The 27,957-nt window shown below is 40.6% G+C and overlaps 3 protein-coding genes across 6 annotated transcripts in view; 1 reads left to right on the top strand and 2 right to left on the bottom strand.

The window, feature by feature from the left end:
• nvl (nuclear VCP like) overlaps window positions 1-531 on the bottom strand; it is a 34,994-nt gene extending 34,463 nt beyond the window's left edge. Inside the window, exon 1 of one of the 2 annotated variants that reach the window (XM_081351732.1) lies at window positions 71-531. In XM_081351732.1, coding sequence (XP_081207858.1) covers window positions 71-127 — 57 coding nt within the window. In that variant the 5' untranslated portion in view covers window positions 128-531. The remainder of the gene's footprint in view (window positions 1-70) is intronic. The other variant, XM_081351731.1, reaches the window with a different exon arrangement.
• LOC308682201 (uncharacterized protein) lies at window positions 498-20,549 on the top strand. Of its 3 annotated transcripts, XM_081351723.1 has the most exons (8): window positions 573-660; window positions 8,392-8,457; window positions 8,706-8,731; window positions 11,911-11,990; window positions 12,308-12,440; window positions 13,462-13,746; window positions 13,833-13,926; window positions 14,826-20,549. In XM_081351723.1, the coding sequence occupies exons 1-8, from the start codon at window positions 602-604 to the stop codon at window positions 19,084-19,086; spliced, it is 5,004 nt and encodes a 1,667-aa protein (XP_081207849.1). In that variant the 5' UTR covers window positions 573-601; the 3' UTR covers window positions 19,087-20,549. The 3 variants fall into 3 exon arrangements, with proteins under 3 accessions (XP_081207848.1, XP_081207850.1, XP_081207849.1); XM_081351722.1 differs by lacking the exon at window positions 8,706-8,731 and having other exon boundaries at window positions 498-664; XM_081351724.1 differs by lacking the exons at window positions 8,706-8,731; window positions 11,911-11,990 and having other exon boundaries at window positions 545-664.
• slit1a (slit homolog 1a) overlaps window positions 20,515-27,957 on the bottom strand; it is a gene marked incomplete at its 5' end in the record, with an annotated part of 120,621 nt that continues 113,178 nt past the window's right edge. The window contains 3 exons of the mRNA XM_081351729.1: window positions 20,515-22,840; window positions 26,619-26,830; window positions 26,917-27,205. Coding sequence (XP_081207855.1) covers window positions 22,602-22,840; window positions 26,619-26,830; window positions 26,917-27,205 — 740 coding nt within the window. The 3' untranslated portion in view covers window positions 20,515-22,601. The remainder of the gene's footprint in view (window positions 22,841-26,618; window positions 26,831-26,916; window positions 27,206-27,957) is intronic.

Genomic DNA, 27,957 nt, shown 5'->3' with positions numbered 1-27,957 from the left:
ATTAGTTATTGTACAGTAAAATATTATTAGAATGAAAATAATAATAATAATAATAAAGCTTTAAGTTTACCTGATGGACTCGGTGTTTGAGTCTCGGGTCTATATTATAAGCGCCGCGGTTCCTCATGCTTTATCTCACATGAAACCACAAACGAATTTAGATTAATGTAGAGTTTAAACGAGGAGGAGGAGAAACACTCAAGACAGTTTAAGAAGTTTACAGATCCATCTTTAGCTTCACGCTACTGTAACGATACATGTGGAAACTGAACACACACACGCTGATCGCGGCTGCTCAACACACGCCATCGCCCTCTGTCGGCCTGGAGACGCCAGCCATTAACACTTTTATAATATTATAGAGATATTAACCAAAGAAAATTTGTTTGTTTTTTCTCCTAAAGCTGTCATGACGTGGTAATAATAATAATTACTGTACGACTGTAGTGTGTCAGTTCGTCGACCGCAGAAAAAGAGGACGCGTGCGTCGTAGCGTCACATGCCGAAGCGACACGTATGTGCACTATCAGTGAACGTGCGCGTTCACGTGATCACTCACAGTAGAAAATGGCGAGTCCGTGCACGAAGCGGTTGTGCACGAATGAAAGGTTTGTTTCTCGCCAGGACGCGGATTGCTGGAGGTCTGAATTCATTCACTGTGTGGGTAAGATCAGCACTCTCTGCAGAACACTCCGTTTTCATTGTTTCTTCACGTTAGTTGAATAGAAATGTGGGCACTAATTCCTGCAGTTATTAGCATGCTAACGCTAACCGTCAGGATCGGATCAAACCCCGTTAATGGATCCCGATCGAACCCCGCGACGAACTTCCGTTCACCTGTGATCCATTCGGGCTATTTCTCGTCGGGATATTGTTATTCAAAATATAGAGTTATGTGTATTGCTATCTCTCTGCGCGCTCACGTTCGTCTGAAAGTTGTTTTTTAAATGCGCGTTCACGTGCAGCTCAGCATGAGTGTGATTGACAGATAAGCAAATGTCAGCACTGCAGAAGTGAAAGCACTTCAACAAATGAAAGTGTAAATGCGTTTGTTTACTGTTAGGTAAATGTACTGACTAAACGTTTGTTTTATACAAACTATTTATTTAGCTAAATAAATAAATGCTTTTTTTTTCAAGGTTTCTAAAATTGTAAGTCTGTGATGGGGCAACATTTTGAATGTATTTATTAAAGGATAGCCTGGGTTAACTTAAAGAAATTGTAATATTAAATATATTACTGTTGTACAGTAGAATTTGACACAAAAGGCAATGCATAGATTTAATAAGGTAAAAAAATCTATTTAAATTTATTGGAAAAGATCATTTCTGGCACTGCTGGGAACTAACCAAACACAGTCCTAAACCTGCCGCGGTACACCATAAACACACTCCGCAAAATATGGTCTAATTATCCATAAAATCTAAGAAAATGTAGAGATAATATTTTTTGGCAATGTTCCACAGCCCTAATGCAAAAATAAAAAAACACACCAGCAAATTAAGAGCACATCTGCATCAGTTCGCCCACATGTGCTGCAGAAACTCACAACACACACACACACACAGTCAGGGTGTATAAATACACAGTAAATGCAGATGAAAACACCACAGACACACACACACACACACCTTCGCCACCTCGGCTCCTCTAGAAGCGTCTCTGTGGTCTGTGTGATCGGAGTGTGTGTGTCTGTGTGATCGGAGTGTGTGTGTCTGTGTTCGGCTGCGGTGAGAGTGTTTGTGGTCAAACTGATGCAGATGTTTTTCTGTGTGCATGTGTTGTCTAGCCCACAGCTGTAAATACTCCGTCAGGCAAGAGTAAAGATATCACTCAGAAGTGGTAAACAATTTATTTATATTCTTTATTTGTGTACCTTCAAAATAACAGCAAAAGGGGTGTAATGATACACTCATGTCACGGTTCGATACATATCACGATACAATATTACTGCGATACTCGAAGACATATGATAAAAGGATGACAAAATATGTACTGTTGATTAAAATGCTAAATTTGATATTAATTTGTGGGTGTAAATTAATAGGCTTGTAAAGCAACACACAGGACAATAGAGACACCAGAATAATATTCATGATTCTGAAGCTGAAATTATTGTAGACGAACATGCTTTCACTAGATATATTTAAAATAATGGTGGACACTTTTTACTAACATCAGACATTTGGCATTATCAGGACACACTAATATTCCCCCATTGCATTATTATACATTATATTCAACACTGAAACTCTATAAACTTGAATTTTTTCTCACACTGTAATTTTTATTTTGGGTGAACTATATACACAATATATATATAGTCACTATCCACGATACATATTGTTGCATTTTTGTATTGCGATGTATTGTGACGCGATATATTGTTACACCCTTACAAAACATCATACTTTTGCAAAATAAATAAACAAAAACAAAAATTGCGCTTGCCGTCTCGGTGTCCATGAACAGCTTCCTGAAGCCTACACCAACAATGAACTAAAATTACTGCCTTCTTCACACAGATATGAAGAATATATCTTTAGAAACCTTGAAGTGCCTACTTTTAAGTGTCTAATGTTTTGCCTATTTGACGTTAAATGCATTATATAAGTAACTTTGGAACTGTTTAGGGTAAACGTACCTATTAAGCTCACCAAAATCTACATTGAGACATTTTTAGTGCACAATATATTGGTTTTAGTACAATAAGTTATTTTAAAATAAAATATTAATCTCTCACACTATAATATTTCATTTTATTTTAAATGACAAAAGTATTTCAATTAAGATGTACATCATTAAATATAAAAAGTCTGGCTGTGCTTAATGGGTACGTTTTGTACCCTTTAAGCACACCCCTGTTCCCAATAAGCTCACAGCAAGTTTTATTAAAAATTCTTGTTTATTTTAAACAACCTTTTTAAGGAATAATTGAAAAAAAGTTTTATTTGAAGGTAAAGAGTCAATCACAAAAAAACAGAACACTAAAATCAAGCAACAAGGCATTCAATTTGATCAGGTAGCCTATCCTATTCATAGTGACGTGTCATTCAAACTCATTGCAACATCTAGACTAGTCCACGTTCAGCTATGTAACCCATATTGAAAAATCAAATAACAAAACAAACCAATGTGCTCCTTAAAGGGATACTCCACTTTTTTTGTAAATAGGCTCATTTTACAACTCCCCCAGAGTTAAACAGTTGAGTTTTACCGTTTTCGAATCCATTCAGCCGATCTCCGGGTCTGGCGGTACCACTTTTAGCATAGCTTAGCATAGATCATTGAATCGGACAAGACCATTAGCATCTCTCTCAAAAAAAAGACCAAAGAGTTTCGATAATTTTCCTATTTAAAACTTGACTCTTCTGTAGTATCATGTAATAAGACCGACGGAAAATGTAAAGTTGCAATTTTCTAGGCTGATATGGCTAGGAACTATACTCTCAAAATCGCACCTTTTCATTTTTCGTCGGGCTTAGTACATGATGTAACTACAGAAGAGTCAAGTTTTAAATAGGAAAAATATCTAAACTCTTTGGATTTTTTTTTTTTTGAGAGAGATGCTAATGGTCTTGTCCGATTCAATGATCTATGCTAAGCTATGCTAAAAGTGGTACCGCCAAACCCGGAGATCGGCTGAATGGATTCGAAAACGGTAAAACTCAACTGTTTAACTCTGGGGGAGTTGTAAAATGAGCCTATTTCCAAAAAAAGTGGAGTATCCCTTTAACTCTCTGGGTCAAAGCTTTCCTGTCTACTCCAAACTTCTTGGACAGATACGACAGGTTTCTGATGGCTCCTTCTTTGTATGACATGCCTCTTTCATCTTTGGGCATACACTATAGTTTCGTCTAGCTTTTGTCATCTTAAGACTGTGAAAATAAGTTTATTAATCATTTTTTTGAAGATTAACATAGTGACAACCATCAGTTAATATTTAAATTCTGATTATTAAGTATTTACATAGACGTTTAATGTGGGTGAGCTTAAAGGGAGCACACACTGTGCTTAATTGGAGCAAAAACAATTTTTAATTAATAAATATTAAATTAAATTTAAAGGAAAATATTTAGCTAAATTAATAATCTAGGTAATGTATTAAGTTTATACCAATTTTAATATGAACAACTATTATTGACAATATCTATGAAATTATGCTTTTTCTAATTGATGTCACACTGAAGCTGTGTGATTGTCATAGTAGTGTACCCTTTAAGCTCACCTAACAATAATATGAATTCTTTAAAAATTACAGCAGTTTAAAACCACAGACTATCAATAAAATGTAAAATTATAATATTATGGATTTAAAAGTACAAGCCATTAATGCCTGTGAAGTAATATATTAATGTAGCACACAATCTTATACAGCTAGTAAGCTAGCTATGTTCGTAGCATCTGGGCTATGTTGCTAAAACAATCTTTTAGATCTAACTGTAATTATTTCCCATATCCAGGTTCCAGGTTATAATATGCAAAAGTCTAAACATTAATCTCTTAATTTTGCAATTAGATGATGTACTTCTTCAAAATAAAGGCTTAAACATATAAAAAATGCACATTTGAGGGGCTCCTCTTCTGGTGAAAGTTTTCAGACAGCTTTGAAAATAGCCGCCAGACAGTGTGAACACATGGACACACATATCTCAGTGTGCAATGGTCTGATTGGTTTAAAATTACAGGAGGTATATAGTAACAAACACATCAATTGGTTAATACATCAAATAGGATAATGCATTGCTGTTTCTTTTTATAATCTGAGCTCCATGATGGTAGTGTGCTTAATGGGTACTTGAGCTTAATAGGTACGTTTACCCTAAATTGTAACACGTTTCAGATGATAAAATAAACGAGGCTTGACGTCCAGAAATGCGGAATGGCAAACTATTTTTTGCCAGATTCCCCCCCCCCCCCCCATACAGCATTCATTTCATTTGTCCAGGTCTGAAGAAAAGATCATAAAAGGCTTACATTTAATTGTAAATATCTTGCAGATGCACTATTTTCTAATTTACAGTAGTACCTGTTTATACATCATCATAAACCAGCTACTGACGGGTCATGTGACCTCACTGTGGAGCGTCGTCAGTCGTCAGTGTCGCGGGCTCGTTTCTCTGTGTTTGCCGAACACACACCGGCTGCGATGAAGGAAGCAGAAGCAGATCTTCCTCATTTCGAACACCTGTACCCTCCGCAGGGCTCATGCAGAAGATAATGCATCACCTGTTACTGTAACCCACTGCTTGTCTGAGGCAGCTGGACATGTGTGTGTGTGTGTGTGTCCTCTGGAGTCCAGCCTTCGAAATGAGACGCAAGATTAGCAGAAAACGAAACGAATGCAGGGCTGGGACTGTTTGTTTCTTTCCTCCATCGTGTGTTGATAGATTGTGGACGTGACGCTCACATTGATGCGCGCGGTTGGTTGTGGAGAGGCTGGACCACTTCATTGGACGAGTCCTGCATGCGTCACCTGAGAGAAGACTGTTCCTTCACTGGAAACAGATCAAAATAAATATAAAAGTATGCATTAGGGATGGGACGATTAGCGTTTTCACTATAAACTACGATAAAATGTACTGACGGTTAGTATAATCGTTTAAAATGTAAACAGAGGATGGTCACTACAACAGGGGGAAACGCTTCAAATCTGCCAAGTCGTCTTGTGTGACCATCACCCACTGTTTATAGCGAACGCAAGGCAAGTTAACTTTGACCTCAATACCAAAACTATGTCTGGGAAATAATTGGGCACAAAATGTTGTTTTGAGTTGAAATATTTTAATCTCACTCACTTGAAATAAACACGAAGCTTCTGCGAAGAAAAGTTCGCAGCAAGTGGCTTTGAGCCAAAGACGAACGAACACGTTCAAACAAGACTCTTACGGCCGTGTGTCCACCTATGCACTCTGCTGGAAACGCCTAGCTGTGGACGCTTGAGAGCGTTTTGGCAGCGTTGCGTTTTTTTCAGCTGAGGCACTTTGCTTATGATACGGAATATCCGCGAGAGTGTTACTAGTATCTCATTTCACACATATTTTGTTTCTGTGTTGATTCTACATAATGTCGATACAATGTAATGTATTTCCTCTGGCTCTTGTTTTAAATGATTGTTGCGTTATTATGCTTGTCGTCATCTGTTGACGTTGTACAAGCAGAATGTGGCGTTTGGTCGGTGTGGTATTAGTCCCGCCCCTCCTCCACTGTGATTGGACGGTTGGGTAAAAAGTGACAGTGATGAGCGCTGCGTTTTACCCAAAGTTGAACATTCTTCAACTTGGCGACCTGTAAAAAAACGCAGAACGCTCAGCGCTTCAGCGTGAAAAAGACGCTCAGTGCCTCGTTACGCTCATGGCGTTTTAAAAACGCGGCGCTCCCATTGAAAACAATTGAAAAAACACGCCAGCCGCGTGAAAAAAAACGCTTTGGTGTGTATTTTTGCCTAATGGCGTGTTCACACCAAACACAAATTTAATTATTTGTGCGAGTAGATTACATACGAGTAGATTACATACAAAGTCAATGTAAAGACGCAAATTCGCCCCGAGCGGCGCGAATGACGCGAATTGGGTGACGCGTTTGCCGCGAAAGCTCGATAATCGCCTCAATCGCGTCTTCCGCGCAAGTTGAAAAATTTCAACTCGAGCGGAAAATTTGCATGAAGACGGTGAAATTCACCGAGTTGAGTGCGCCTCTGGATGGTGCTGTGAACCCAGACACGTCGGCGTTTGGCTTTCCTCCGTATTTGGGACTTCCACAACAACTACAGAGCAGAATATCATTTATTTCAGACATGCCGGAAAAATTATGGCAGAAAGAAATTGTGTTGTTGATGATGATGATGACACACTCCTTTTCGCGGGATGTTTTTATTCGCGAGTGACGCGAAAAACAAGAAAAACATCCAGCGAGTAATCTAGAGTGAGTAACGCGATGCGAATATCTTCGCGTTTGGTGTGAACACACCATGAAGGCCCTTTCACACTGGACGCGATTTTTACGCACGAATAATTCGCGCGATGGTTTTATTTTTTGATCAGCTGTTTGTGTAATGAGTGCTTTCACACCGAACGCGAATGTGCTGCGGCGAAAAAACGACTTTTTTTTTTTTGTTTCAATGTCGATATTTTTTTTTCCTTTTGCGGCGACAGAAAAGATTTCAGCCAATCATATACTACAAGGACAATGATTGTGTGGCGTAGCATTGCCAACCAACTCGGTTATCACGACTGTGAGTATGTTGTGTGATAGTTTTAGTTGTTGTATAGTCCTGTGCTGTGTAGGCTAGCAGGCTAAACTACATTTGGGATAGAAAGCTAATCGTCAAAGATAGAGATAGAGACCGTGTTTACGCGGCTCATGTGATGGGTTTTGACGCGAACTATTCGCACACGAACTATTCGCTTTTTCGTTACGCATCCGGTGTGAAAGGGCCTTAAGAGTGACATTTAATGGGTAATAATGTATATCATTGTACACTTATTACACCGTTTTTTTTTTTTTTACCACATATTTACGGGGACATATTGAATTGAGATTGTTTTAAATTTTACCTGTTTATAAATCCATTTTGTACAGCGTACAAAACAATTGTCCAGAAAAAGATGATCACAACAATATTATCAAACTCTGTAAACAATAAATCAACTCTGATTTCATTTTCAATACAATCAAAAACGGAGAAGCAAGACGGCAAGTTGTATTTGAGTGAAACGAGAGCGCATCCGTTGTGATGCATGTGTTATAATGCGTTGCTATTGACGACGGTCATTATAAGGCAGGAAATGCCACAGAATAGAATCTTGCTTTAAAAAGTGCATAGAGCTGCTGGTTTATTTGTTGTTTGTTGATTTTCAAATATAAAACTTGTAATGTTTTCAGTGTTAGCATCAGTTATTTTTGAACACATTTCATCTCGTTTGAACAAAACCGTGATAATATTGATGATCACGATAATTTTGGTCACTATAATCGTGATATGTAATTTTCATACCGTCGCATGCATGGAAGAATCATTCACAATAAGATCAATTACATGCATTTAGAAAACAGATTTCATGCCATCTACTAAACTCTCTGCGCTCATTTCCACTCACTCCAACCAGTTACATCTATGTGTCTCTGTTTATGTTCTCATTGATTTATTATGCATTATATATCATATAAATATATATATCATGTTTGTGATTTTTGAAAGCCGTCAGCTGGTTACTGCCACTCGTATCACTCCTTACAGACTACGGGTTTGCGTTAAACTCACCATGAAATCAAAATGGACAATTGTATTATATGTATTTATGCATTATCGTGGTTTAATGGAGATTTGTCTTGACGAAAGTGTGAGAGAACTGAGAAACTGGACCTGAACCCGTCTCTGTCCTCCTGCAGGTCTGGACAGTATCCTGGAGGTGTTGTGGAGGACCTCAGTCGTGGAGGACCTCGGGCTTCTGACAGGTAACCGCACACCTGTCCAATATAAAGATAGTCTCTGCGCAGTCTTTAGTGTGTTTACTATAAATCATTATTATTAAAGCCACAGAAGTTATTCAGTCCCTCTTTTGTTGTTTGATTAACATTAATGACAGACAGCAGCAGGGTTATTATATTAAGATATGACAGATCTAATATAATGTTACACCCCCCCCCCCCCCCAACTTTTTACGTCCATTTATGACTGTTTACATGAATACTTGTCAAGACAGATTTAAAAACATACTTCTGCGTATCTGTAAGTGTGCTGCTAAAGAGATCGCATGCTGTCTGAGAGACACGTGTGTGTGTGTGTGTGTGTGTGTGTGTGTGTGTGTGTGTGTGTGTGTGTGTGTGATGCGTTGAGATCTCTTTCAGGCTTACTGCACTTAACTCTGTTTAACATCACGCACGTCTCGCACTTTTCCCCATTCATGCATGTTCTTTTTGCTTTGCTTACGAAGGACATTTTTTTAATTAATATAGCCTGCAATACCAGCACTTTATTTACAATAAAACAGTACATTAATACAGTTTACAGCAATGAAGCGCCGGTGTATCATCTCTATAGCATTTACTTCAGTGTTTGTTAGCAGGCTTTATATTGTACTATTCGCAGAAACGATGGGGCAGATTGGGAAAAAAGAATCCCCTAAACCAACAGAAAGTAGCAGTGGGAAGAAGTTTGACAGAACAAAGTCATATCATATATCAATCATCATGTCAAGCTTCAGTCTAGTGTTTTTGATGTCTTGGAAAGAGAGTTTCGGAAGGTTGTGGATGTGTCCTGTTCTCACAAGTCACAGCAAATGTGATGCACACTGCCTTGCGAAGGCTTTCACTGATGTGTTCAAGAGAACAAAATCTTCACTTCCAGGGAAACTGGCGCACAATATCAGTAATAAAACTGAGTTTCTGCAATGGGTCTCTTTCTCCTCCATCATAAACGAGTGTGTCAGAGCATCAGACGAAACACAGTAAACGCTGTCGTGTTCTCTGGCGTTCGGATGCTGGTGTTTGGGAACACACTCGTGTGTGTGAGACGCTTCTGGAGGGAATTAAACCAAATCATTGTGATCACACACTTCGACAACGGCGTTTCAGAAACACCAAACCAACATTAGTGATGCTGCGACGCCATTGGTCCACTGGATACTCCAGCTATCCAATCACAGCTGACGCTGAGGCAAAGTCGCATGAGGTTATTGTTGCAAATTGAGGGATTTATTCTGTAAATGTGTTTCCAGCATTGATTATTATAAGCATATTGTCTTATTGGACAAACAACTGATCTGCCTCAATTTAGTGCTGAGTATTTAATGCACTTTTTTTTAATTTATGCGCGTCTTGGCTTTTCCATCCGGGGTTTTTTTTTATGCAATATCCCAAAATGCACATTAAAAAATAGGTGGATGGAAACATAGCTAGAGTGATGCAACATATGGGCAAAACAAACCTGATTTGTCTGAATATTTGGCAAAAACCAACAACACCTCTGTTTGTGCGTAGTGTTGCTGTTGTATTTTTTGACAGCACCATTTGCAGGATAGGAACAGGAGCTGTGGTTCCCAACATCACCCGTTGCTGTGTGAGGGATGGCAGATTGGCAGATAGTTGATGCCAGTGGGTCCTGTGGTGCTGGATCGACAGAGCGACATAAGAAATCAGATTTACCCAAGTTGTGAAGCGTCTGAATTGAATGTGAATGAATTACCTCAGGAATTCAGTGATAAAGGACCCTCTCGATCCGCTCCCCGCTACTCTCCGCTCATGCTCTGATGATAGTAGCTTTCTAGCAATATGCATTATTTCAATAATTGGTAAAAATTAATTTGGCTTATTACATCCATCGTTTTTAGCTGCTATGTCAAAAATGGCGGTCAAAAGTTTGTTGGTCTTGTTGGCCACAGTTACCCCAGCCCCTGACGCAAGCTGTTCTTCTAGACCAGCAATGCTTTGGTGCTACTCACGCACAACTGTTCCTGTTGTTTCAAAGAACTGATCTAAAACTAGGCTCTGAACCAGCTCTCAAACTGCCTCGGTGGAAAAGGGGTATTGCATAGGCTCTGTTTGTGAGAAAAGGCCCAGCAGAAGTTGTACTTCCTCCACCAGCTGAGGAAGCTGAACCTAGGGCTGGGCGATAAAACGATAACGATGTGTATCATGATAGACACGTAATCAATATCAATAAAAAATTAGATTTTTGGATTTTATAAGTCTGACCGTAGTCAGATCAATGTCGTCTGCAAATTATGCAAGACCGTCTTCGGTTTCTCTGTTTATATTTAACACTTTGCACTATTGTATTACTTTATCAAGCATTTCTTACATATTCTTTAATTTTGCTCCTTAATGTTAAGAGATAATTAAGTGTTCATTGTGATTTTACACTTATGTTTACATTTGAATTATTTGAGTGTTTGCCATGGTTGTGTTGATATTTCTGCCTTTATAACTGAGGGGATTATAATCAGAGGAAAGTTAAGTTTAAAATAAAAATGTTTAAGTGTAATATATTTTAATAGGTCATAAAAATATCAATAATTATCGATATCGTCCGATATGAAACGCTTATGTTGTCAGCCGTATCGCCCAGCCCTAGTTGAACCTGCTGATGTAGTTCTCCTCCACCATCAGTGAGTCTGTCCTCGGCACGTCTGTAACCGTCTCCTTTGGCTCTGCTTCAAAGTTCAGAACATCAGAAGACTACAGAGGACTCCTCGAACTGCTGAGAGGATTATTGGTGCTCTCCTGCCCAGCCTCCAAAAGCTGTATACAATCAGAGTGAGAAAAATGACTCAGAAAATCACTTCGGTCCCCTCGCATTCAAGCAATACATCTTTCTGATTAAATTAAGTTACTGGAATAAATCAAAATCCCCAATCCACTCTGCTGGCCGTTACAATGGTTTCAGTTCTCAAAGAACATGCATACTAATAAACCGATACCAATAACGCACTGTTTGTTGCTATGCGCATTTATGGCAGATGCTTTTATCCAACATAAAAATGTACATTTGTAAGAGAAATGGGAACTCGAATGTTGAAAAAGTTGCCTTTTTCCGCTCGCCAGTGAGTGGCACTTTCACCAAACTCAGCAGGTATGGTCTGATCATGTGACATTCATTGATTATGTGCACCAAATTTGGTGAAGACTGGACAAAACTTGAGAATTTTCAACCCAAAACAATAGTCAGACTTTGAGCTGGTGCTGGCACTTGAGGATATGAATAAAATGTAATTACACTGGTATAAGTAGGCTTTTGATTTACAGTTTCAGTTTCAAATTGACAAAGTCATGCTAACTAAGATAGACTGCTAGTTAGTCTAAACCTGCTAGTAGTTTTCTAGCAGTAGCAGCATTCTGTGTTCGTTACAGTTTGGTCTTTCCCTTCCCTGCACACACGGCTGAATTTTGCCTCTTCTTTTGGATCCACAGATTGTAAGCCTGCAAGTGTGTCAAATTGGTCATTTGATGAAAGTTGTCTTTACTGCTGCTTAAGACGAGAAAAAGTGAAGGTAGTTTTTTTTGTTGTTGTTCATTTACTTAATTTCCCTCTTTCCTGATATGTCAAGACACCTTGGAAGAACAGTTTCGATTTTTTCACATGTCTCTCTTGCACTAGCTCTCTACAGTTATTTCAAGTAATGTGTTCAAAGGACACAATGCTTTCAATTATAGCTTTTTACATGTTAATTTTATTTTCCATTTCCCATGGTTTTGAATAAGTACATGTTGCATGTGTGTCTCCTAGAAGTATGTAAAATAACACCTTGTGCACACCTCCACCCTTATTCTTATTCCACCCTTCTTTCTTTTTTTACCCCATGAACAGGAACATGTAGTTGCACTCAACCAACAAATTGTGGAAAGTGGAGGAAAACCTTTACTAGGTAAAGATCCTTCTAATATCAACAGACTCGAGTGGCAATCGGAGGAATTCCTGAATGCAGTGCTACAGAGGAAAAGTGAGTATACCTCGTATGGTCATTTGTGTAATAATGCATGATCAGTGATGGTTCATTATAGTAATGAGAATGACTGCAACTTTACCTCTAGTAAAGAGCAGTTACTGCCCACCTTAAAGGGGTCCTATTATGCTTTTTCACTTTTTTAACGTTAGTGTGTAATGTTGCTGTTTGAGCATAACAATATCTGCAAGGTTACAAAGCTCAAAGTCCACTCCAAAGGGAGATATTTTATTTAACAGAATCCCTTTTCCAAGAACTACAACAAACGACTCGTTTGGACTACAGCGTGATTTTTCCGGATCTTATGAAGTCATAATGTTACTTAACATACTCCTTCATTTAAATAATCCCCGCCCACAGAATATGCAAAAAAGGAACGAGGCGAGTTAGAGAAGGCGGTGTTGTCGCTATATCTAAGATACAACTCACGTTTGACCTTAACACTAGACTGACGAACTTAGTGGTTCATTTATTTTAAAAACAGTTCTTGAACATTATAACACTGTTTATCTGTGTGCTGCACATTTTACGGAGAACAGCTTCCAGAACCTGAGAGGGTTTGCACAAAAGCTTCTCCTGAAATGGAGCAGTTCCCACTTTGTTAGGACAATCTTGTCCTAACACCGCCCCACAGGAAAATTAACCATGGTTTTGTGATCGATTACTGTTTGAAACCATAGTTTTCCGTGTACCACATGCTAAGCCGTGTGCCAATCACAACACACTAGGCCAGCTAACCAATCACAGCACATTTCGTATTTCGGAAGGAGGGGCTTCATCGAAACAGGAAATAAATGGTGCGTTTGAGCCAGACTGGGTTGAGAGTTACTCTCTCTTGACAAAATCAAGACTTTGTAAAAGTGCATAAAAGGACCCCTCTAAATGAGTTGATCAAGTTTTAGCATATCCCTATGAAGCATTTCACAACAAGGTCACATCAACTGTGATTTGTCAGACTTTTCTTATGTTGCCAAATCATTTGCGTTCATTTTAACACATCTAATTGAACTATCAACAGAATACACACCAAGGATTCCGGATCCGCACATCCCTGTGGTGGCCTGTGGTATCGTTCAGCAGATGATTAATGAGTTAGCTACGTATTATACCTCAAGGAAAAAGTGCTCTCAGGACTCGCTTCAAAACAATGGAAAAAAGGACCAAAGCTTTCTGAAAACTAGCTGTGTCACTTCACCCACTGCGGTCGATATAGCTTCTGCTCAGAGCAAGTTCATCATGGTGGACCAAGATGCCCCGCTGGACCTCTCTGTGAAAAAGGTCAAAGTAGAGGACATCGAGCAAGGTGCAGTATAGAATTATGAATGTATAAAGAGCTACTAGTTTAAAAGAATTGTTGAGTTTAGCTTTGAATTATTTGTGTGTCTTTAGATGGAGTTCTTGACCTCTCGACTAGGAAGAATTCCAGCAAAAGCCATACGTCTTTAAGGAGTTCTACTAGCCCGGCTACACATTTGGTCAAAAGGTAAAGGAAATCAGGACTCTGTTGACCAGTTTTAAATGTATTATTTGCTCATCACATAACTGTGCGTTCACACCAAACGCGAATAGCGTGTCAAATTCGCGTCTACCATGTCTAATTGGACGCTTGAACATTTTGAATTCATTCGTGAATCCAGAGCGAAATTTAGGCTAGTCTGAGGCGAAATCTGCTTGTCTGTTTGCAAGATGGCTGATTTTGATCGAGCATTCATCGAGAGAGTCACGCATCGGAGCGAGGATCACCCTTCAGGACACACTCTATCCCTGCTGCACCTGTCCATCTGTCTTCAGTTAGAAAATGCATATGAAATTTTAAATACAGTATATTAAATATTGAAAAACTATCTATGTTTTTCAAACTGTGGTACGGATACCACTGTTGGTGCTCTTTCTTGTGATACTCAATATACTCACTTTCTAGTGATACTCAGTTAACTGCTATATTGAATATTATATTCTGCTATATTGCTGTACTCCATTTTTAATGAGTGACTCCGGGCGGGAGTTTATCCCGTCACTTCACCACGTGACAGCAGCAAGTAGGCTCCTGATTGGTTAACGCGGCTCAGATTTTCCGATTTTTCAACTTGGGCGTCAGACGCGAATTCGCATCAAACGCGTGAATGCGCAAAAAGCACCAAGTAAAATCATTTGTGCGTATCGCGTTCAGTTGGATTCGTGTCCATCACGCCGCGCTAAATGCCTCATTCGCGCCGCAGGACCTCCAGATGCGCGTAAGCGCGTCTTTACATTGACTTAACATTGAAATCACTAGCCGCCAGATGCTCTATTCGCGTTTGGTGTGAACGCAGCATGAAGACATGTTTTTTAGTATTATACAGTTGAGCGGACTTCTAATTTTTTTTTTGCATGCTCTTTCAGGGACTCTGTCGACCGAGAAGGAGATCTACAGTCGGTGTCCACTTTGGAGCAGTTCATGTCTAAGCTGTGTTTGCATCACCAGCGCCAGATAGTTGATGCATTAGGCTTCTTGCAAAGCGAAGTCAAGACTGTGGCTTCTTCCAACCCTTTCCAAGCACCCACTCCAAATTTGATCGAGAAGCAAGCGACCACCAGCTGCAGTCATGCTTCGTTTGAAACGAGGTCTGAAAGAACATGCTCTGTGGATGCTGCAGTGAGCATCACGAACTCTCAAGAGGCATCTGTCGTCAGGACCAGTCAAAAGCCTACTGGAGAGGTTTTAAATGCCAGTGTTGCACGTGTAATGACTGAAAAACCAGTAGACCTTTGCAAGATAGAAGTTTTGTCGTCTTCATCTTGTGGAACAGATGTTGAGTGTGGAAAAGAAAGTTCTCCAAACAAATTTTTTGTCATGACAAAGACAACTACTGATCATCAGGAAGCAAAAAAATTATTAGGATCAAGCATTCAGCAAATTCAGCATAGCGATTCTGTGTGCAGATCTGACCGATGCTTGCCGACATGCACTGCAGAGTCTGATCATCTGTTATCACAGTGCACACAGAAAAGCTCATTTGCACAAAGCAAAGATGCTGTTGTAAAGCCCTCCACAATTCACAAGACATCAAATGTAGTTTTACCAATATCTCCGAGAACAGCCAGGAAAAGCAGAAAAGGTTCTTGCCTTAGGCAAAGTAATGGCTCTTTAAGTTGTATCATAAATGATACCGATAGCCATTGTGACTTAGTGTATATTAGAAAATCAATAACAGAATGTCAGCTTCAGTCTCGTAACCGACTGCATCCGCGGAAAAATGCTCGGAAGAGCACAAGAGGGCACAAGTACGTTGAGGAGTACTTGGAACTAAAAACTGTCCGTACGCTAGCTCGTAAATCTATAGGTAATTCCAGTGGTAATTGTCCAACTTATATGCCAGACATGCACACCTCAGTTGCTCCAAAGCAGGCCCTTTCTATGTCTGGCAGTGTTCCTCTCATAAATGCACCTTTTGCAGGGGACTGCATGGAAAACGTTATTCAGAAATTTGCATCGGAGCAGATAGCGGAGAATGAAATGCCAGGAGATGTTGTAAAAGTAACTGGTCTCGGTCTGGTGGTTGAAACCAGTCAGACAGGTAAAGTTGAAAGTAATGGGCAAATTTCCCATGAACCATCTTGTAAACTGACTGAATTAACCATGCAACCAGATTTGATCACAGAAGCTCTCATTAATCCTAATTCAGAAGTGCAAGGAGACATGTGCATGGTAGAAACCACTGAAACAACAGAACTCACTGTACAGAAAGAAGGATGCGAGTCCCAAATTGAACCCATGCTTGAAGAGGTGGTGTGTGGTACAGAAAGTAAGGCTGAGTGTGAGGATAAATCTTTGGAGCCATCACTGATCCCTGTATCCCCTAACATGGCCAAAGAGTCATCTGATGGAGTCGACGTGGAACCGAGAAATGAGAGAGAAATGACAAACCCCACAGAGGTCGAGACTGCAGCAGATGTCCACAATCAATCTGAGACCTCAGAAATAAAGGCAAACACTGAGGAGGATAAAGGTTCTCAAGAGCAAGTTTCGCATGACATTGAAAGTAATCTCCAAACGACAAACTCTTCCAAACCACCAGCGAAGGATCAAGGGGATTCAGCGGTGTCCAGCCTAACAGAAGTCCCTACTGTACAACCACTTTTAAAATGCAAGGAGAAGGATACGGATCCGCATAGTCCAAAAGTTGTGAATGCAAAACAGACAGTGTCCTCAGACAGATGCTTGCGTAGTAGAGTTTCAAAAGGCAGCGTTGACGTAGTGAAAGACTTAGTGAAGTGTGGTGCATCTGAACTTGAGCAAGCTAATGATAAAAGCCCAAAGACTCAATCTACTGAAACAAATGTGCATATTGAGGAAGAGCGTGATTTGAAAGCTCCAGACATTCTTGAAACTGCACAGGAGCTCCCAGCCTCCAAACCCTGTAACAGTCCGGTTGTGGATCATGCAGTCAAAACAAGATTAAGAAATGCAAAAGAAAGCGACGAATATCCGAGTCCAAGCGTCAAAATGAATGAGGAGTTCCCAAGTGTTTTGTCACCTGAGGTTCTTCCAGAAGCCGTTAGCACCCCCTCCACCTCCACAGAGAGTGGGAAACACCACAAGCTGAATAATCAAGCCTCTGAAAGCTCTGAAAATACGCCAATTAAAACTGAAAGTAGTCCTATTGAACTGTCAGAGAGTGGAGATTGTTCACCCATCAAAAAGTCCCCACCAAGCTCTGAAAATAGGATTTTGAGAAGCAGAAGCAACACTGAACGGACTTTTGGTAGCAAACCGAGTAATCCGACAGAAGGCCTTTCGGAAAAGCAAGGGCCGATGCCTTTAAGAAGCAACGGCTCTGCTAGTGAGCAGGCAACGAATAAAGATTTGTGTACGTCGTCCGAGGGGGTAACGCGCATGCCCCTACGAAGCAGGACTATTAACACCACTAAACAGACTGTTACTAAAGATTCCCCTGTTAAAGGCTCCATCAAAAGTTGCGCCAGTGAACAACCTATCAGTTCACAATCCAGTGCTACCTGTAGAAAAGCAGAGGCCAGTGCGCACATGCCCTTAAGAAGTAGTGGCAGTTTAATTGCAGAACCTCCCCATAACAAACCCGCTATCGTAGACGCTTTAGAGAGCCCTGGGCGCATGTCGTTGAGAAGAGGGAATGCCTCTAATACCGAGAAGTCGATTGGCTCAACAACTCCCCCTAGTAAAAATAAGCGTCCTTTGAGACCACAACGGGTTTCGGCATCCTCAAGTGGGGAAGCTGAAGAGAGCCCATTGAGTTCAAAACCTAAAATCCCAAACCAGAAGCATATGGAGCCCCAAATAAGAGGCCCTTTGAATCTCCCAGACCAGTCCTTATGCATAACTGGCTTTCAGAGAACTGAACCAGTTGTTTGTAGTCCCTCCAAGTTCTTTGAGGCGCTGAGGGGGGAAGAACACCAGCAGTTAATTTCTAATTTAAATACAACGTTTGATAAAATGCATAAAGGTTGGGTACAAATGGACAAGGAGGGTCAGCCTGCACCCAAACCCAAAAACAAGGCAGATAGACTCAAAGAAATCTGGAAAAGCAAACGCAGGGCACGAAAGTCAAGACCATTGGAGCCACAGAAGTTTTCCCCGGTGCAAATGCTCTTCATGAAGCCCTTTGACTTGCCGAGTATCTGCAGGTGGTTCCTGCAATCAACCGAAACAAAATCCCTTGTAATTGTTAAGAAGGTGAACACCAGACTTCCCTCAGAAACACAGCTGTGCTTTCACACTTCAGCAGGAGCAGGGTCGTCTCAAGGCTTATTCCCGAGCCTCCAGGCCGAACGGTTGAAGAAGCATCTGAAGAAGTTTGCCATGGCATCACCGGTGAAGAGTAACCCCAAGAATCAAAGGCTAATCTCAAAAGCGTTAGGTCAGGGTATCTCCGTAATGAAGAGTAAAGCGAAGCACGAGCCGACGACTGCCACGCGGATCTCTACAAAGGCCCAGAGTCTGAACGGAGTGGCTCCGGCACAGGCTCCCGAGAGCCTCGGCGCGATCCCAGGCGTCGCCAAGAACCCAGCGAGCGCTCGAATCCTTAGGAAATACTCTAACATACGCGAGAAACTTCAGGTTCAGCAAAATAAGAAATGCAAAGAGAAAACCTTCAAAGGGGCTCGTTTGAAGGCGGCATTAATTCCAAAGAAAGTCGGCAAACAGAAACTACAGGCGCGTAAAGGCCCGAAGTCTGCGGTCGTCCAGAGGATCAAATCGCTCACCAAGAAGGCGAAAGCAAACTCTGCCCTCAAGAAACAGGCTTTGAAAAAGAACCGATGTCACAAAGACAAAAAGAGGTTACAGGCACTCAAAAAAGCCACGAAAGCCATCGGTGAGCGCGTCTCGACTAACGCCGCGAGTAAAAAACAGATGCTGCTCAAATCCGGGACTGATAAGGCACAGCAAGTGAAAACAAAAGCTGACGTAAAGAAAGCGGTGCTCCAGAAAGGCCCTAATAGTTCTGACCCACAGTCTGTAGATGTGGACATTAAGCCTCTGGCATTGGAAGACCAAGTGTTGACCAGGTCTCAGAGAAAGATGGAGGTCACCCCTGCACACACCGGCTCTCCGAAGTCCTCCACGAAGCGAGGCTCGGAGCCACTGGTCACTCCAACTAAACGCACACGCACCTCTAAACCCTGAGGAACGTGCACAGGTACTCGTGTAGAAATGTTTCACAAGAACAAGGGGTGCTGACGCTCGTCAAAATGTTCATTTCTTGGAAGGCCGTTTATTTTTGAAGCTATTTTTTAATCTTGGCAGTACATTTACAGAGTCTTGAATATATCGAGAGAGGTTTGTCTTTGAAAAGAAGGAACTTTGACCGCTCTACCTAACAGTGTCACACTTTGCTTTAAGAAATCTATTTGTTTTAGAAAATTGATATTTGTTTCCCCCTTGATGGAGCCATTAATGTAAAAACAAGTCAATAAATATTCCGAGTCCCTTAAATGGGGCATTTTAAATATGGGTTATGAATAACTCATTGACCGTTTGTTTGTTTTGACCGTTACATTGTATAGCTTATTATTACAACGACTTGTAATATTGAACCAGATATTATTTAAGGAGTGATCCACAATTCTAAAACAATTAATAATTGTAGTTAATTAAAGTGGCTTTGTAACCTGAAAAATGTGCCTTTTTTCTTATCTGTATTTATAAATAGAGTTTGCCTCATGAAATAAAGCCTCATTGTTTTTGCACATAGATATGAGAAATTTGTCCAAAAATTCTTTAAGATGATCATGACTATTTTTTTTTTCTTGTATTCATAATTACTGATTTCTCTTTTAGAGCACTGAAGTTTAAATATGTTGTATTTTCATACAGTCTACAGTGTTGTACCTCCTCATTTTGTCCGTTCTAGTGAGATGATGATGATTTATGCATAGAAAATTGTGCGTATCACTGTTGTTACTCAAGTAGATTTTCTATAGATGAGAGTAATTTATGCATTATGGTCTCAAACGTTCTGAAACGGCTGTATTTATGATGCTAAAAAGGAAACTATGCAAGATTACAGGTTTTCTAAAATATCTTTCTGCTTTAATCCAGTTTGTTAGTTAGTTAGGTGAAGAATCATGAGGTTTTTATCTCAGCTTACTCTGTTTTGTAATTGCATTGTTTTATTTTTTAACATTGCGTAAATGTAAAAATGTAGTTTACATATACCAGGCTTGAAGACCCCGTTTATATGGTTTTTGGTGTGTGTCATGGAGGAAAAAAAATGATAAAAATGTAAATGAACTTGGTTTTGAGATGTATGCATTCTGTCTTTTGTCAGTTTCTCATGAATTTTGTTGGGATGTTTTTTTTCTTTTTGTCCCCCAAAGTAAATAAGTGATGAGTGAAGTAAAGAATGTGCAGTGAAAGCTGGTTCTCAACCGTGCAATTTCATCCAGAAAAGCAATTTGCTAAACACACGAGCTGCATTTATGCACAGTGAATTAGTTTTGCTTCTCAAGGGTTTTCCCGAATACGAATGACGAGCAGATCCTCATGGTAAATGTGCCAGGAACCAGATATTCTGTTGCTTGTGGTTTTGATAAAGCAGACGTAGACACTGATATAATCACACATTTTAATGAATGAAAAAGGAGGAAGTTCAGTAAACATTTTGGTGGCGCTACTTACATTCGGAGTAACTGCAGTTAGTCAATGTAACTATCAACGTAACATCAGGAGAATAAACAGCAAGAGCTCTTAAATGTTCTATATGCAACAGCGACAGTATCTTTCACAATAAAGTTTCTCGAGTTCATGATGCAATGGTTGTGATTGGCACAAGGTTAAGCTCAGACCAATGAAATCTACAGGAAAAGTCTGTAACGCTTTCCAATGATTCGTATGCACTGAAGCGATCACATGACATTCACATCGGCTTTCGTTCCCAGTTCCTCAATGTACAATAAGAGCAATAAGTGTCCACCGTAGAGTTAGAAGACCGGCTGATGTTTGCTTTGTGGAAACATCAACCATGTGGTTCAATGAATGTATGGAGAATTGAGTTACTTCTCAAATAGTGCCACTTCACTAAAGAAGAATTAACTAAAATATGACTGCATTTTTCTGAGCAATTGACTTGCTCTTTATTATGAGGACTGGATGGTAATTACACTATTAAAAATGCCTTAATCTCAATAACCTCTTTTTCCTCTTGGCTTTCTTCACAACTCAAAATCAGCTTTCTATCTGGACAGGTCTTAAAATAAATAATTACAAAAAATCAAGCACAAAGATATTTTAAATGTGGTATTCACATGGAAGACAACATTTACAATAAAAAAGAAAAAAAAAAAGAAAAAAAAAACCTTCCGAAACAATCAATCAATCAACACTGGCTCCTATTACGATAAGGCTAATAGGCTAATTATTATTATCTATGCTTTCGGCCAGTTTAGACCCACTGTGGCCCGTGTGAGCAAGTGAAATAAATGACCGAATAAAACACCAAAAAAGTCACCAAATTTCACACTGCTGTCTTGATAATAAAATCCTGAAAACAAATTTATTCTTTAACATATAAAAATACTATACCAAAATGAAATACAAATATATATTAGAATCTGTTAAGCATTTCTGTATAAAGTGAAGGTCTAGGGAAGTTAGGAAAAGGAAATCAAAGCGGAAAAACAAACACCCACCGAAATTAAATGAAATAAGCCAAACTGCACTTATTCGTGGTTTAATTCTAGGACGATGTTGGTGGCGATGGTGAGCGCAGAGGTAATACTGTCGGAGTCGTTGCGGTCGCGTCAGTGGATGGGAGGTCGGAGTGTACAGTGTCGTGGTCGTAACCCATAGTCATCATATTGTACCCCTCGAACAGCTTCACCTCTGACCCCTGTTCAACTGCAGTGGCACTGCACACTCAGCAGCGTTTCCATAAGCGATGGCTCGGCAGTGCTAACATTAACCACAATCCGGACATCACATGACGATGAGCATGCATCTTAGACGACGGCGTGACGAGATCTATCTAGCGCTTGATTTCGGCTCTCCCTTACATTCGGTCCAGGCTCTGTTTGAGGTAATGGAATGACAAAACACTATGGAATAGATCCTTCTTTCTCGATCTATTGAAAGTCGAACTATTATAAAGAAGCTCGCGAAGGGTAACTCTACGCTACGGCGCCTGGAGTGTCTCTTCACGTTCAGATGGAGGGGCTTCTGGGTGGTTTTGCCCCCCCCGTGTAGTTTATTAATGAGTGGAAGAGTCCCATAACACACAAAACCATTGGAAATATCTGGTTTGACAGCATGTGGTTCCATGCAAAATCTCCCGCCGTACTTGTGATTCACATGCTCTACTTTACCAGCGTGTCGCTGAGGATGTATTTCCCACACGGGTATATCATACATATAGTGCATGTTCCGTTCATCACCATTTTGGAGCGTTATCTGCTCAAACACACGTCCAGCACTGCAGAGAGAGTCATCATTTTCTTCTAATACATGACTAATGTTCTGCTTTAGGCCTAAAACAAGCCTCCGCTTGCCCTTCTGTCAGCAGAGTTGGTGTTATTTGACCCTTTACGGGTTGAAATGTCAGGTTGTGGTGGGAATATAAAGGTTGTGTGGGGTTAGGCGGGGGGGTATGTCTGTATTGGTCAGTTGCTGTGTTGTTGTGATGGCTCTTTCTGTGGTGCTGTGGTCTACATGCACCCCGCGCAGCCACACTTGACGGTCTTCTCCACCTCCTCGCTGAAGGACGAGCCGTCGCTGCACTCGAAGGTGTGTGTTCTCCTCTTCATGCGCTGGCTGGCGCAGCAGGAGCCGGAGCCGCAGACGCCGCTGCACTCCACCCACGACACCATGCGTGTGGTCTGGCAGATGGAGTAACCCCGCTGGACCTGGTAGAAGTCCCGCACCGGCTCCCCGTGGCACTCCGACTCTACAGCAGAACAAACGGCAAACAAAAGACACATTTAACTCTTTCCCTGTCAGCGTTTGATTTTATTTTTATGAAAGAAGCTGCCAGCTAGCGTCAGCATTATTGATAATTTTCACTAAAGTTTCACGGCCCCCCAGAATATTTGGTATGAATATGAATAGAAGTTTCATTAAAAAAAAAAAGTTTTCTCAGAATTGCGAGATATGAAGTCAGAATTGTGAGAAATAAAGTCGCAATTCTGAGAAATAAAGTCACAATTGCGGGATATAAAGTCGCAATTCTGAGAAATAAAGTCACAATTGCGGGATATAAAGTCGCAATTCTGAGAAATAAAGTCGCAATTGCGATTTATAAAGTCGCAATCCCGAGAAATAAAGTCGCAATTGCGAGATATAAAGTCGCAATTTTGAGAAATAAAGTCACAATTGCGAGATACTAAGTCGCAATTCTGAGAAATAAAGTCGCAATTGCGATATATAAAGTCGCAATTCTGAGAAATAAAGTCGCAATTGCGAGATATAAAGTCGCAATTCGGAGAAATAAAGTCGCAATTGTGAGATATAAAGTTGCAATTCTGAGAAATAAAGTCGCAATTGCGAGATATAAAGTTGCAATTCTGAGAAATAAAGTCACAATTGCAATATATAAAGTCGCAATTCTGAGAAATAAAGTCGCAATTGCGATATATAAAGTCGCAATTCCGAGAAATAAAGTCGCAATTGCGAGATATAAAGTCGCAATTCGGAGAAATAAAGTCACAATTGCGGGATATAAAGTCGCAATTCTGAGAAATAAAGTCGCAATTGCGATATATAAAGTCGCAATTCCGAGAAATAAAGTCGCAATTGCGATATATAAAGTCGCAATTCCGAGAAATAAAGTCGCAATTGCAAGATATAAAGTCGCAATTTCGAGAAATAAAGTCACAATTGTGAGATACTAAGTCGCAATTCTGGAAAATAAAGTCGCAATTGCGAGATATAAAGTCGCAATTCGGAGAAATAAAGTCACAATTGCGGGATATAAAGTCGCAATTCTGAGAAATAAGGCTATGTTCACACTTAACGTCTTTTTTCAAACTGCCAGCGTCTGTTCTACATTATAACCCTATGGAGTAAACCGTTTTTTCAAAAAAGTCCTGAGCGCTTTTTTAGACGCCACCGCCGGCGTCTTTTTCTGCAGCTCAGAGCGTCTTTTTAAGTTGAAAAAAGTTCAACTTTTCTGAAAAGAACGCCCTACGTCAAGCGCCTTTTTGAGGTTACTGTTGCAGCTGTTGTTATAGCAACAAAAGACGCGCTCGGCTGCTATTTGTAACCGAACGCTGCCAGCATTTTTTTTTTGCTAAAAAAACGCCGTTGTCAACTTTTTCTTGTCAAAAAAGACGTTAAGTGTGAACATAGCCTAAAGTCGCATTTGCGAGATATAAAGTTGCAATTGCGAGATATAAATTCGCAATTTCGAGTAATAAAGTCACAATTGCGAGATACTAAGTCGCAATTCTGAGAAATAAAGTCGCAATTGCAAGATATAAAGTCGCAATTCTGAGAAATAAAGTCGCAATTGCGAGATATAAAGTCGCAATTCTGAGAAATAAAGTCGCATTTGCGAGATATAAACTATTCTGAGGTAAAAAAAAGACTCCATCTTTTTTTCCTTAGAATTGGACTTTATATCCTCACAATTCTGAGAAAAGATGTCAGAATTGCGAGATATAAACTCGCAATTATGTGATATAAAGTCAGAATTGCGAGATATAAACTCGCAATTGTGAGATAAAAAGTCGCAATTATCTTTTTAAATGTGTTATTTTGTGGCGGAAACAAGCTTCCATACAAATCTATTGGGCCAAGATAGTTTTTGAAATGAGTAATATCTTTAATAAGGAGTGGGTATTGGATCCTTTATTTTTGATCCTTGGCCTGCCTGATAAAGCTTTGATTTTATCAGAAGAAAAAAGGTTGTATAGTGTTCTTACTTTTGCTGCTAGGAAAAACACATTACTGAGGTGGATAAGTGACACGACTCCGACTATATCGGGTTGGCACAAGATTTTGATGGAACTTATTCCGAGGAAAACTTAACTTGTTTAGTTAATGGTCAGCCAGACCAGTTTTATAGTGTCTGGAAACCCTATATCAATAATCTAGGGGCTGAACTGTCAACTATTCTGCAGAAAGGGTTTCCCACTCAAGTGTCTTTAGTGAGAACATAATGTTTTTGAAATTGTAATGGCCCCCTTTTTTTTTTCCTTTTTTTTACTCTTTAGGTGGTCTAGGTTAAATGTGCTTGGTACCATTTATGCTGTTTTTTTTTTATTTTTATTTTTTATCGTGGTTGGAATTTGTGTTGTGCTTTGTTAAAGTTGGAAAATGTTCAATAAATATATTTATAAAAAAAACAAAAGTAAAATTTTTTGAAGAAAAAGCAGAAAAAAACGTGTTCCCCGTGGCACTCGGACTCTACAACAGAACAAACGGCATACAAAAGGACATTTCATTTAATATTCAACAATATTATTGATCTCCTGCATTGACACCATTATATGAGAACTGAACTGAGCTGGACGATGACATCACGGTTTACTCCAGAGCGGCTATATATATATATATATATATATATATATATATATATACATATAAATTAACTAAATGACTAACTTTTGATTGCAAAAAAAAATAAACCATCACTGAATTACTTAAGCTGGACTGTGATGCGTAATAGCGCCCCCTATCATGTACAGTAAGAGCAAAAATACGGAAAGCCAGAGATTTCCGTCAGTGGCGGGGAAAGAGTTAATAACAGTAAACTGAAGGATCTATCCACAGCGATGGCCGCTTTCTAACCACTAGACTTTGTGAAGCTTCCGAAACCTTTGCATATCATTTGTTTCAGAGCATGTATCAAACTGCTTAAGTCATGTTATTTCAGTAAACAAAGTTTCGTTAAACCGTTTCAAAATTCAATGAGGAATTTTGGATCTCTGTAAATTTTTTACTATTTCCCCGGCATTTATGACGCAAAGATTCCCCGCCGTTGATGCGTTGTTCCACCAATGACTGAGTGTATTCGCTATTTAACGTAGGAGGCACTGTTACGCATCTTCTACAGATCTCCATCTGTGTTTTGACCATCGTTTTGAACCCCATCTGAAAGCAGAGGCTTTGTTCTTTCTTTTGTTATATTGATTGTAGAGTTCGGTACCAAGTTGGTACTGAAATTTAAAAAAATTGTGATGCACACTGTTGAGCGGAATCATTAACACCTCTGATTGGCCGTTGTGTTCGCGCACTCATCGGATTTGTCTGTGATTGGCTACAATGATCAACGCACCGGTGTGTTAGAGAGCACACAGAAGTGTATGAAAGTGTCATGGAAGTAAGATAAACATGAGCGGAAGCGTTTGAAAGCACATCGGGAGTCCATCAGCGGACCTTCAAACGCTCCCGTCTGTATCTGTGCAAGCCATGTGTTTTCACAGACATATCTGATGTGCAAGTACAAAGGGTAATCAGAGGTGTTTATGATTCCGCTCAACAGCACTCAAAGGGTCACATTTTAAAAATGTTTGTGTTTGTCTGAAAGAATGTCATATACACCGAGGATGGCTTGAGGGTGAGTGGAAATCATGGGCTAATTTACATCTTTGGGTGAACTATCCCTGTAACCAGCAGGCCTCACCAGTTTGTGTTGTTTCAAGTGCTTTGAAACAGTGAAACATTTTATTGAATTGGTTCAATACATTCCTAGTTTCACATCTGTTGTGCATCAGTTCTCTTACCCTTGTCGCAGAGCTCCCCGCTGTAGCCCGCCTCACAGTGGCAGTAGGCCTCTCCGCTGTCAGAGATCTGGCAGTGGCCGTGTTTGCACTGCAGTTTTCGGCATGGGTTGAAGAGCTCTTCCTGCTGGTTACACAGGGCTCCATGAAAACCCTCCTGGCATTCACACCGGTACGACTGCATGTCCATTGGAATACACCGTCCATGGACACACCTGTGCAAAGCCAATGACAGAATTAGAGCATTACGTGTTGCGTGTCGGATCGGATCGGCATATTTCACTTCAGGAACTGGACTAACTTGCTGCCCAGGCAGGGGTTGGCTGAGGGCTGGTCACAGTGTTGCCCGCTCCACCCGGGCTGGCAGTGGCACACGGGGCCCGTGGCGGTGTTGGGCTGGCAGATGCCGTGCAGGCAGTATATCTTTCGGCAGGGCTCACATCCGGGCACCACACCTGGCTTCATCTGGGTTTTGGTGAAGTCTTGTAGCTCATTATTGATGTAAAGGTTCTGAATGCAGCCGTGGAAACTAGAGCCGTTCTGGATCTGCCATACACGAGGAGCCGTGGGGTGGACGCTGACCGGCATGCCTTGTGAAGAGAGAGAAAGTGCTGTGAGAGCAGAGTTGGGAAGAAGTAACAAAAATGCAGCAGAACACTGATGCCAGTTACAGCTAATGCTGTGCGGTGGGGTCCCAGACAGAAACATAGTGTCGGCCCAGGTCCAGCCCACATCTGGTACACATGGATTGCCCACTGAAGCTCAGCAGGGTTGAGTCTGGTCAGTACCTGGATGGGAGACCTCGTGGGAAAACTAGGTTGCTTCTGGAAGAGGTGTTAGTGAGGCCAGCAGGGGGCGCTGCTCACCCTGGGGTCTGAGTGGGTCCTAACGCCCCAATGTAGTGACGGGGACACTATACTGTCAAAGACCACCATCCTTCAGATGAGACGTTAAACCGAGGTCCTAACTCTCTGTGGTCATTAAAAATCCCAAAATGGCCAAATTTGCCCATTGGCCTCTGTCCATCCTGGCCTCCTGATCATCCCCATACTGATTGGCTTCATCACTCTGTCTCCTCTCCACCAGTAAGCTGGTGTGCGTGTGTGTGTGTGGTGTGTGTTCTGGCGCACTATGGCTGCCATCGCATCATCAGGTGGAGCTGCACACCGGTGGTGACTGAGGAGATTCCCCCCCCTTCCATGTGTACCCAGAAAAACGCTATATAAATGTAACTAATTATTATTAATTACTATTTTACCAGATGTGGGCCAGATCTGGCCCGATTCTATGTTGCTGTCTGGGTCAGCACTCTTGGATGGCCTCTCATCCATCAAATATGAGT

The sequence above is a fragment of the Scardinius erythrophthalmus genome (genome assembly GCF_964197995.2).
Source record: "Scardinius erythrophthalmus genome assembly, chromosome: 21".
Lineage (NCBI taxonomy): Eukaryota > Metazoa > Chordata > Actinopteri > Cypriniformes > Leuciscidae > Scardinius > Scardinius erythrophthalmus.
The sequence above is the reverse complement of the archived record's forward strand: the minus strand, read 5'-3'. Positions and strand labels throughout refer to the sequence as shown.

Bases quoted from the DNA above. Each gene is read 5' to 3' on its own strand.
- LOC308682201 (XM_081351722.1), top strand. From the start codon at position 568: ATGGCGAGTCCGTGCACGAAGCGGTTGTGCACGAATGAAAGGTTTGTT. The intron at 8,458-11,910 runs GTAACCGCACAC...TTGGATCCACAG, and splicing joins GGACCTCGGGCTTCTGACAG to ATTGTAAGCCTGCAAGTGTG. The intron at 13,927-14,825 runs GTAAAGGAAATC...ATGCTCTTTCAG, and splicing joins GCTACACATTTGGTCAAAAG to GGACTCTGTCGACCGAGAAG.